Below are 11,331 nucleotides of genomic sequence, written 5' to 3' on the forward strand. Positions count from 1 at the left end.
CTGAATGCAATTCAAATGTAAATATTGTATTACTGTAAATTACTACATGAGATACAGATTCCGAATATTTAGAGAATTGCTCACAACTCAAATTGATAATGGCATTGTTAGTTTCAATATATAATTTGATCATTTCGTCGTCCTCGTGATATCTTGCCACATTCGCAAAATTGAGAACGCCGTTTTGTGAAGTTTTTCAATGTCTCATCTATTGACCTTCACAGATCCCCGAAATTCGATTTCAACCCTGAGATATTCAACAAAACCGTGAAAAATCTACATACGTGATCTGATCACGCTATCTTGACACACCCTGCAAGTGCGACAACTAGTCAAAAGGAATTTGTTCAAAGGTCGTCATTGCCGACAACTGTATTAATTTTTATTTATAACTCCAAACTTTGGCAACTAAATTCAACTAAACTTCGGAACGATGCACAGAACGGTCAGCCAAACAAAACTTGTTTGTTGTTGTTTCATTGCGTGCTATTGTTTTTGTTTATTCAAGTTCAAACATTAACACTCGTTTGTCTTGGAACGTGAAAAAGAGACGTGCGACAAGATAGCACGATAGCAACTGTCCTGAAAGAGTTCAACTAATGTTGTTTTACTAACAGTCGATTTGTGTTTTCTAATTTCTAGATATGAAATTTAGCAATTCAATTAGAGTTGTTTTTATGAGAATCTTTACTAAGCATTATAATTGTAACAATTCGACGCCGTCGTGCTAACTTGTCGTACGTCGCTTTTTGACGTTCCGAGAAAAAACGCGTTTTGATGTTTGATCTTAAAAAAAAACAAGAGCACGCAATGCAAACAATAACAAACACGTTTTGTGTGGTTGATTATTCTGTGCATCGTCCTGAAGTTTGGTTGAATTTGGTTGCTGGATTCCTGAGATATAATTTAAAATGTTTACGGTAGTCGAGGTCGTACCTGTGTCAAACGCGTTCTGACCTAAAATCCCTATGGCCAATTGTCGCACTTACATCAATTTTCGGGCTGTGTCAAGATAGCACGACAAGTTTGTAACTTCTTATGTAAAGTGACAAAAATGCACGGCGTTTTGAAGGCTTTTTTTTGAATATCTCAGGTATGCAATCGAAGTTGGGGAATCTGTGAAGGTCAAAGGTGAAGCATTGTGAGCACAAAATGGCGTTCTTAACTCAATTCGGCAAGTACGACAGGTTAGCACGACAGCGACGAATACAGGTTCAAACAGTGTTGTCCTTGCTCCAAATTCGTTAATTCACTAACATCTCAATCATCGCATCATTCTCACACAAATTAAACCAAAATTGCTTCTTCTTCATCAAAATTTATTCAAGTCACCCGTTATCACGTTTAGCATAGCAAACCCAAAAATTGATAGCAGTCACAACCAAAACATTCAAGACATTCATCCCGCCGTATTGGACATACTCGACGCCACCGCTCCAACCTTCACCTTGCCACTGCTCTGGAAGCTCGACGACGAGCTGAACGATTTGGTGATTTTGGTTCCGTCCGCCAGCTGCACCGTTTCCGACCCGGTATTGCTGTTCGCACCGGACGCCGATCCGTCGTTCCCGATCTGCAGCGACTGGCTGGACCCCGTTGATTTCGAACCCTTCTGGCCGTCTGCGTTTTGAAACTGTTCACTGTTGGTTTGAGCCTGGCTGGACTGGCTGCCCTGCTTGTCCACGACGGAAGTTCCGGCCCCACCTCCGGACTGCTGTCGGATGTTTCCGTTTTCCTTCAGGGTGTTGGTGTTGGCATTGGCGTTCGAGAGGATCTGATGTTCCTTGCCGAAGTTTGCCGACTGACTTTGGCCACTGTTTTGACTCTGTAGGTTGTCGCCGGATTGGATCGTCTGCTGCTGGGTGTTTGCGGCACTGAGCTGACCGCTGGAACCATCGTTGGCCAAGTTTGCTGATTGACTGCCTCCGGCAGTCTGCTGCATCACTCCGTGCTGGTTGACCACGGTTTGTGAGCCCGTGTTGGCAGCACTGCTCTGCTGGAAACCCGGAGTTCGCGGAAGTGGACGCCTCGCCTTCATGCGTTCCTCAAAGTCCTGCACGTCTTCCTGGTCGTAGTTCTTGAAGATCACATCCTGACGCTTAACCCGTTGACGAATCACTCGACCTTCGCACGTGACGCAATAAATTAGAACGATCCCGAGCAATGCAAGTTTGAGATTCATTTTTAAGCGTTAAAAATTCTACTCAGAACGCCGAAAGAAGCGATCCTCGGTGGACCGTGTGCAAGTTCAGACTAAACCGGGCTCCAATCAGTGGCAACTTATTCAATCCAAACTCTCTATCTCTCTTTTCCTGTTTTAAGCGCGCGGATTTTTGTGAAGGATGTTGTCGTGGGGAATTAAGAAAAAGATGCTGTTGGCTGATCTTGAACCCAACCGTGCACGGCACGGCAATAAACTATCGCGGTGGAGCACGTTTTCTTGGAAGGCCTCCGTGGGTTGTGAATGTGGTTGTTTCGTCGGTTGTTTGTTTGTGTTTGGTTTTCGGGTGACTTTAAGACATTATCAACAAGACATTCCATCCTTGCCCTGATAAAAAGTCTAACTAACAGGATATCGTTGCCAAATAAAATTACTATTACTATTACTATTACTATTATCAGTTTGTTTTTGTTTTCATTAAACATTATTTTCATTTTTTTTTTTTTTGTGCAGGTAATGTTGATTTACCAGCTGAAAAGTGTCTTTGTATTTTTGACCGGTTTTTTTTGTTTATAACGTCCAAAATAAACAATCCCTTAATTCGTACGAAACTTTAGGACTGATTTGGACCTACCAAAAAAGAACTATCTCGTAACTACTCATTATCCGAAATTCTATTATTCGAAGGTTTCAAGAGACCAATTGTCTAAAATTTTGCAAATCGACTTTTTTTTTGTATTTGTATGATACTTTCCATCCATCCAATCCATATCCAAAATATCCATCATGCAATCATTAGATTCTTCATATAAGTCTCCATACACATTGGGGGCGTCCATAGAGAAGTGCTAAGAAAATATTCGAAAATCTGTACCTCGAGAAGGGATTTTCAAAGTTGTAAGGACAAATTAGTAACATTAAAAAATACCGATTTTTAATAAAACTTTTAACCACAAAAACACTTTTTTTGATTTTTGAAATCACATACATTTCAATGGGGCTAAATAACATTATTTAAGTCCTTTTGAAATGTTTAGAGTTTTTTCAAAGAGTTGAGAAATTTTCACACAAATTTCACTTTTTAAAATTGAAAATCTGATCAATGGTTTCCAAAATTTCTTCGACTTATTCAAAAATTGAGGGTCAATAGCATATAATTTTTTTTGGGTTAATTTTCATTGTTTGACATGTTATATCTGAGCAACGAAAAGTTGATTTTACAATGTCTAAAAAAGCGAATTATAGAGAATTTTCTCAGCTTTTAAATTTTTTTTCCAAAGACGGACATGGATAGAAACTTTTTTTCAAAATGAAAAAAAAAAATGTTGAATGATTCAACTTAAAAATGGCTGTTACTCAAAAAACGGTGCACTTTATCAAAATTTAACAAATGGATTTTTCAATTAAGAATTCAATTACATATTAATAATCATTTTTTTGAATTTTGGTGTGCTTTTAAGATATTTTACAAAGAATACTATTTAAAAAAAAATCATTACTAATAATACTTAATAGCTCAACAGTTAGCACTTTTTGTCCACTAAAACATATCAAAAAATCAAAATGCAAAGGGGGTAAAGTTTGTTGTTTTTGTGATAAAAAGTTATTAATTATGTTTTTAAATTGTACTGTAAACCGGCGTGACATTGATAGGATTTCAAATTATTTTTGGAATATTTTCCAACTTGTTCATGAAAGTTCATGAACTATTTTTGAAAAAAAAGTTTTTTTTCAATATCGTTTAAAAAAATTGTTACGTTAAAATTTCTTAGTTTAAATTCCGGAGTGACTTTGATAGTTATTGTTTTTCTTGTCAAAATCAGATTTGAATGTTCAAACTTTATTTTTGCATCAAATGTACCATAACTTTGGTTGCTGATATAGTTTTTAAGAAAAATCAATATTACATTTAGCTAACTAAGTTTATAAGCTTTTTAACATAAAAAATGTAAAAATGTCAGAATTTTGCCAGATATACTTTAAAACTAGTTTTGTTTATATATTTATCGATTTATGTTGCATTTTGAACTGAATGCGAAACTCGAATCAAAAGTTTTATGAAACTTGTTTTACTGAAAATGCCTATAAATTTGGAGATTTTTTTAAATATGTTTCGTAAATAAATAAAATTTATTGAGCATGAGCATGAGCATGAGCATGAGCATGAGAGACCACCCATGGTTGTCCTTCTCCGTTGCTGAACAGGACCGTAATATCCTATCAATACAACCGACCATACGCTTGAACGATCTAATGGTGTTTCCCTTATCAACAGCATGTATGAATGCGCTGAAAAGATAAAACATCAAGATCATTAAAACTAGATCTGAAGCAAATAGGTAACAGTCGTTGGCCACCAACGGCGCCCGCCATGTCAGTTTGTAGATCTCGGGGGATTGGGACGGGAATGTTAGTTAGCACAGGTTGCTACAAAGGGTGGGTTCTATACGATATCCACACCCCCACGTGTGCCGGAAAACTACTTCTTCTTGGGATTTTGTTAGTGGGTAAGGGTAATGGCCAGGATTCAACATAGAGAATGATGATGCGACCCAATAATCAATAAATTTTGTTTAATGGTGTGATGTATTATGCATTCTCAAGGCAAACAGTCGGAGTATGCGGATGAGACTATTCCCGGTTATTTGTTGTTGAGTTTAGCATAAATGATTCAATATTAGACAGCCGGCTGTGGAAAGATAAAACCAACTAAAATGCGAAAACGTGAAATCGTCCGGGTCGAAATACACACACAATCGGGGGGGAAACAGACGGAAACGGCAACGAAAATCCGGCGTGTTGCCCGCGACGCGCACCGTTCAAATTCTCCAAAGCATCTGTCAACATCGCGAAATCACCCGGGTCGAAATGCACACACAATCGGGGGGGAAACAGACGGAAACGGCAACGAAAATCCGGCGTGTTGACCGCGACGCGCAACGTTCAAATTCTCCGTTTCGTAAATAAATAAAATTTATTATTTAAAAACTTATTTTACCTTCTTCTGTCAAAGTCACCCCGTTTTACGGTACATTTTTTCGGAATAGTCCTAATCATAACCTACAACTTTGCTGAAGATATCAAATCAATTAAAAAATCCCTTCTCGAGATACAGATTTTTTAAATGTTTTCATAAAACTTTTCTATGGACAGCCCTAATTTTGTATGGGACTTCGCTAATTTGGACATAAAAAGAATCGATGGACAAAGTTCATACAAATTAGAGGTGGGCAAAACCGCTCTTTTTCAGGAGCCTCTCATTTTCGTTCGCTCATTAAAAAGAGCCGCTCTTTTGAACGGCTCATTCGCTCTTTTGAAAAATTTGGATGAAAAGGTTCTTTTTTGAAGAATCGTGTGATTTTATAAGTTATTTCACATTGGACTACAAATTATTTGATATAAAAAATTGAAAACGAGAAGATGCCCTTGAAAACCATAATTTTAAAATTGCGTGCATTTCTGCAAGAATTGAACTTATGCTGATATTTTATTTGGAGAAAACATTCTGTGAACTCTTTTCAACATTCTGATTAATTTGATAAAGTCTATAAATGCTACAGTTTAATCGGACAATTTTTTTTCCCAAAAACTCTAAACTATTCAGTAGATTTTTGGTAATGTTTTACAAATTATGCAATTCGAAATGCTTAAATTTGTATTCCGGTAATACTTTATTGTACAATTAGTTGTAAAGTGAAAAATTTTTTTCATGTTGTTTAAAAAATCATTTATTTTTGGGATTTATTTTTAAAAGCATTGAAATATTTAAAATTTCATTTTCAATTCTCAAAAACAAATTTAACACTCTTTTTTTAAAAAAAAAATCAATAAATTAGATTTATAACTAAAATCATGCCATCTTGAGCCGGTTCTTTCAAAAGACCGAAGTTTAAAAAAAATCGCGGTTCTTTTTTTGTGAGCCACGGTTCTTTCGCTCTTTTCAGTGAACCGGCTCTTTGAGCGGCTCGCTCTTTTTTTGCCCACCTCTAATACAAATAAAAAAATACAAAAATTAAAAAAAAAATTCGAGGTGAGACTATAGAGACTTTGGAAAATCGAATCAATAATTTTATTTCCAATATTAAAAATTGAAGTAAATAATTAGTTCAGCGGTCACTGTCAGGTCAGAAACCCAAATTGTGATAAAAATACAAATTTCGTTATATGATTATCCGAAGATTCGATCGTCCGAAATGACATTTTGTCGACGGCTTCGGGATTATGGATTTTACAATTTGTATAAAAAGAAAATTATTTGTATTTCTTCATTTTTAATTTATGCTTTCTCTAAGATCAAATATGTTACTATTTATTATTAGTTTGGCAATTTTTAGCAAAAATGTAAATCTTTTCAATTTCTATTATAGAATCTTTTAATAATGTACTGTAGAAGTGATCATTTTATACAGAGAAAAATTGTTATTAAAACTATGTGATACATAAGAAAAGTAGATAAAACAGGGTTGAATATTCGTATTTCCGAACAACCACCTCCTCATAACCATAATCCCAAACAACCGTTCATGCAGGAAGTCTCAACAAGCAGAAAGATTTGCCATAAAAAAAAAAAAACAAACAAAACCCAAATTCAAATCACTTTCACATATTTGACAAACCCCCTCTAAATATCGGCTTTCGGTTATCGCAAGGGAAATCCCTTCTGTTTGGTTATTACCACCGATCATTGGATCATCGGCTGAACCCACCACAAGCATAGGTCGATCACTTCTTCGTGCAGATGTGTTGACTCTGCGCGGTCTGGTCTTCCCCAGTTCCGAGCTATGTGTAATTCCCCAGCTACCGGCTCGAACATGTTTCCTAAACGGAGAAGGTTACCTTTTTGCTAGTTGACGATCAGGAATGCAGCTTCATCGTGTAAGTGTGAAGCTCACTTGAACAAAGTCACGCACCGTGGCACATCCTCAACCACAGACAGGTGTGTACGACAGCAGATTAAACAAATCCAAAGACGATACCTACTTGAAGGAGGTGTACTCTGTTGACGCATGGGACTGAGTTGTGACTTGAGACTGAGACTTCAAAATGATCACTGCGTCAACCGCGCACAACCTCACTAATTCCGATACATATGCACGTCGGCCCGCGGTCACCGAAAATCGAAACCTGTTTCCTTGTTTGTTTGTGATCACGTCGTCGTCGTGGCGCTCGAAGTCTTGGACAACTTCGGAGGGCGGGCGGTTGAAGATCGGAAATCTGTGCGAAATACAAGCTTTTTTTTCATGTTGACGCCCTGCTTTGTGCGTCTCTTCCTCAGTTCTCGTCCGATTGCTGCTCCGCACGGAAACCAGTTGTTGTGGTCATCGCGAGGAACTTCCAACGGCGCGGACCGATCAACGGTGGATCAGTTTTCTCCGCAACATTCTGGTCACCAGACTCGCGATCGTGGTGGTGTTCGTCTAGGGCTAGTACAAGCCAATATGGTGGTTTAGTAGCTGTACTTTTGTATTTAATAAAGGCTTGAGCTGATCGATTTGTTCGGAGATCAACGGCGCAGTTTTGGAGGATAAGATGCTGCCCAGGAGGATCGTTGGGATCTCGGTGATCCTCGCTGTTTGTGGCTGCGGTAAGTGTTGTGTAATGCGAAGTTAACGACCCGCACGCGCGTGCAACGAGCTCTGCTAGTGAAGGTCAAGTGCACGTAACTGTATCTAGAAGGAGGTTGACGACCCAGTGTTCAGAAAAGGTTAGTTGTGACCTGTTAAGTGCTGTTGGTAGTGATCACGTTGAGATAATCAAAACTGTAGCAACCTCGAAGAGTTTCTGTAAGTTTGAAGCCTGAAATTTCACATTTGGGTTGTCAACCGCTCTGGACGCTTCTAGAGAAATCCCATATGACTAATCCCGCTCAAAAAACCGGTTACTGATCACACCAATTTGTGTCACCTTGCAGCTTTCGCTGATCATGGACCAGCCGGGCGCAGAGTTTCTGATGGAGGAGGCTATGCTAACGCCTTCCTAGGAGTATACTACGAAGACTCTGGTGAAGAAGGTCATCACTATCACCAGCGGGGACACAAGAAGCCCCACCGGGCAGAACAACGGCAGGCGGTGTTTCCCCAACAACCTGCTTTTGGAGCGGTTCAACCGTTTAATATCTTTGGCCAGGTGGCAGCAGGAGCCGCCCAAGTAGCTGCCGGAACGGCGGCCGTTCTGAACAGTGTTAATAAGCAGATCAACACGGCGTTTAATGCGCAGCGACCGTTTGGTGTAGGTGGAGTTCAACCGGGTTATGGGTTTGGAATCGGGATCAACACTGGAAATCCAAGCGGTTTTGGACAGAATCCTTACGGATATCCTGGTGGTTACCAACCACTAGGTGTCGGAGGATACCAACCACAGGGACCCGGAGGATACCAACCACAAGGTCCTGGGGGATACCCTGTTGGTTACCAACAGGGTCAACGCCCTGACAATCATGGCCACGATCATCATCATCATCATCATGAGAATCACGGCCATGAACACGGATACGGCAACGGAGGTTATCAACCAGCACCACCGAATAGGTATCCTGGAGGTCAACCTGGTCAGTACCCAGGTGGACAACCCAACAGACCCAACGAGCCCCAACGCCCAATCAACCCAAATCGTCCAAACGATCCACAACGTCCTGTTAATCCCAACACTCAAAAACCAACTAATCCAGGTCCGGGGCCAGTTACCCCCGCGCCAAACCAACCAATCCCAACAGCTGTCCCAATCGTTCCACCTCCTCCACCGGCTGTCCCGGAAGAGCCTCTGGTGATCCCGCCACCATCGGGACCCGTCGTAACGCCGCAACCTCCCTCATCCGTTTCAACAACCGAGGCCGAGGAAGACCCAGATAGCGTGACCTACGACATCGACATCCGAGGAGAGTTCAACGACACCCAAACTCGCCGGCGGAGACAGCTGTTCCCAAACCTGTTCAACTCTATCGGAAACATCGTTCAAACTGGTGTCAATCTGGCTAATCCTGCCAACTATTTCCAGCAGCAACCACAGCAGAACCCTCAAAACAACGCTCCTTTCTTCGGAGGATTTGGATTTGGAGGTAACCGACCTGGTTTCGGGTTCCAACCACAACAACAACCCGTTCCGACAACCCCTCGACCTGCCACTACAATTGGACAACAACGGCCTAGGCCTCAACCGCCTCAACCAATCCCTCAAACAACCCAAGCAGCTCCACAACCAACTCTGGTAACTCAACCACCAGCGCCCCCAGCACCGCCAGCTCCACCAGCGCCCCCAGCACCACCAGCTCCTCCTGTACCACCGGTAGACTCCGTGCCGCAGTTCCCCGAGCTTAACCTGCAACAGTTGGGCAACGGTGACTTCACGTGGACCAACGAAAACATCGGCCGTGACACCGTCCAAAACTCACGACGTCGTCGTCGTCGCGATACCGACGCCATCTACTTCCCGGATGACGACGAAGATCGATTCACCGTCACGCGCCGTCCCCAGGTCGTGTACCATCCCACGAATCGTGTCTCCCAAGGAAACGCCCAGGGAACCGCCCAAAACGTGCACAACGGCTTCGAGCAAAGCTCGGGCGCCAATTCCCAGTCCCAGACGGTTCAGAACCAGCACGGAACGTTTAACCAGAACGCCGCTGGCAGTACCTCCGGAAACATCGCCACCGACGGATCGTCCGGACAGCTGAGTGCGGCCAACACCATGCAGCAGAGCTTCCAGACGGCGGACTCTTCCGGAAGCAAAAACTCCGCCCAAAGCCAGTCGGCGAACTTTGACAAAAACGGCAACCTGGCCCTGACCAACTCCAACGCCAACACCAACTCGATCCGGGAGAAGGACCGCTTCAAGGAGCAGTCCAACGCCGGCTCGTCCGCCACCAACCAGAATCAGTTTGGGCAGTCCAACAGCAACGCCCAAACCAACTCGGAGACCTTCTTCGAGAACGGAATCCACGGCAACAAGAACACTGCCTCGAGCCAGTCGCAGCAAATCAACAAGGACGGCTCGGTGTCGGGTTCGAACTCGAACACGATGAGCGGGACCTTCACCGGGCCAAACGGTCTCCAGGGATCGTCCTCGTCCAGTCAGTCGTCGAGCTTCAATCGAGGTCAAGGTGGCAATGGTGGAGCGTCCTCGTCGGCGACATCTTCAAGTGGGGCCGGAAATGGGGGAGCGTCTTTCTCGTTTAGTGGGTCTTTCGCGGGGATTCCACCGGGTTTTGGGTTTCCCCAGATTTTTATAAATCCGGTCCAAAACGTGGGGAAGTTAGGGTAAGGCTTATCGGGTAAGAAGGGGGAGGAAAGGAAATAAAGTATAAATGAGTAAAATATTCAACGGATTGCGTTTTCCTTGGTTCCTAGTCGCGAGAGATTAATTAGCGTGGCCTTCGTTGGAGTTTGCGGATTGAGGAAGGTGAGTCAATAACTAGGCGTTTCACTGATGAGTCATACCTAGGTGGTTGGACTATAAAGTCATATAGACAGCTTTGGCTTTGTATACATTTGGGCGTTTGTTGAATAATTATAGAAAGGTGATTTTATTTCTCAGCATAACATAATGCATAAATGCTTTAAAATTTCACAAACATTTATCATTGAATTATGTTTAAAATTGAGAGATAATTTAAAAGGTATCTTGAATATTCAAGAAAATCCTGCGAAATACAAACCAGGCTCGATAATCCGTATAATCGATAAGTCCTCGGAAATAAATTACTTCGGATAATCGAATCTTCAGATAATGGAATCATGAAACATATTTTTTGTTGTTTTGCTTTGAGTGGTTGAGTTCAAATATGACCGATTCTTAGCGAAGCTACACCAAAATGTAACTTTTTTCAGTTTTCAAGTTGATTTTTTATATGAATGATTTTATTTTTATTATGATTCAATAATTGCAATTTGCTTTAAATGCGTTTTCTTACTTCAAGAGCCAATAATATTGACCAAATATGGTATGCATGCCATTGAATGGGAGAGGATTTTTTTCATAAATCTGCTCCATTCGTTGTCCCGTCACTAGAGGGTGACGATTCTCGAGATTTTCAATTTCCCGGGAATCGAGAGTTGAATTTGGCCATTTCCCGGGAATTCCCGGGACCCGGGAGTTTTTTTGACTATGCCAAAACTGGCAACATTTAAAATGAAAAGTAACAAATTTGATTCTTTTTAATGAATTCAGTTACAATT

The 11,331-nt window shown here is 41.5% G+C and overlaps 2 protein-coding genes across 2 annotated transcripts; one reads left to right on the forward strand and one right to left on the reverse strand.

Annotated features, from left to right (window-relative positions):
• Nucleotides 1-1,302: 1,302 nt before the first annotated feature.
• On the reverse strand, nt 1,303-2,303 carry LOC120423491 (uncharacterized). Its single transcript, XM_039587328.2, has one exon. It carries the CDS (start codon nt 2,180-2,182, stop codon nt 1,400-1,402), a length of 783 nt encoding a protein of 260 aa, XP_039443262.1. The 5' UTR covers nt 2,183-2,303; the 3' UTR covers nt 1,303-1,399.
• A 5,026-nt stretch (nt 2,304-7,329) lies between these two features.
• On the forward strand, nt 7,330-10,477 carry LOC120423493 (uncharacterized). Its single transcript, XM_039587329.2, has 2 exons — nt 7,330-7,745; nt 8,073-10,477. Exons 1-2 carry the CDS (start codon nt 7,691-7,693, stop codon nt 10,415-10,417), a joined length of 2,400 nt encoding a protein of 799 aa, XP_039443263.1. The 5' UTR covers nt 7,330-7,690; the 3' UTR covers nt 10,418-10,477.
• The last annotated feature ends 854 nt before the right edge of the window (nt 10,478-11,331 follow it).

The sequence above is a fragment of the Culex pipiens genome, chromosome 2 (assembly GCF_016801865.2).
Source record: "Culex pipiens pallens isolate TS chromosome 2, TS_CPP_V2, whole genome shotgun sequence".
Classification (NCBI taxonomy): Eukaryota; Metazoa; Arthropoda; class Insecta; order Diptera; family Culicidae; genus Culex; species Culex pipiens.

Coding starts and splice junctions, on each gene's coding strand:
- LOC120423491 (XM_039587328.2), bottom strand. CDS start 2,182: ATGAATCTCAAACTTGCATTGCTCGGGATCGTTCTAATTTATTGCGTC.
- LOC120423493 (XM_039587329.2), top strand. CDS start 7,691: ATGCTGCCCAGGAGGATCGTTGGGATCTCGGTGATCCTCGCTGTTTGT. Junction 7,746..8,072: donor CCTCGCTGTTTGTGGCTGCG/GTAAGTGTTGTG, acceptor GTCACCTTGCAG/CTTTCGCTGATCATGGACCA.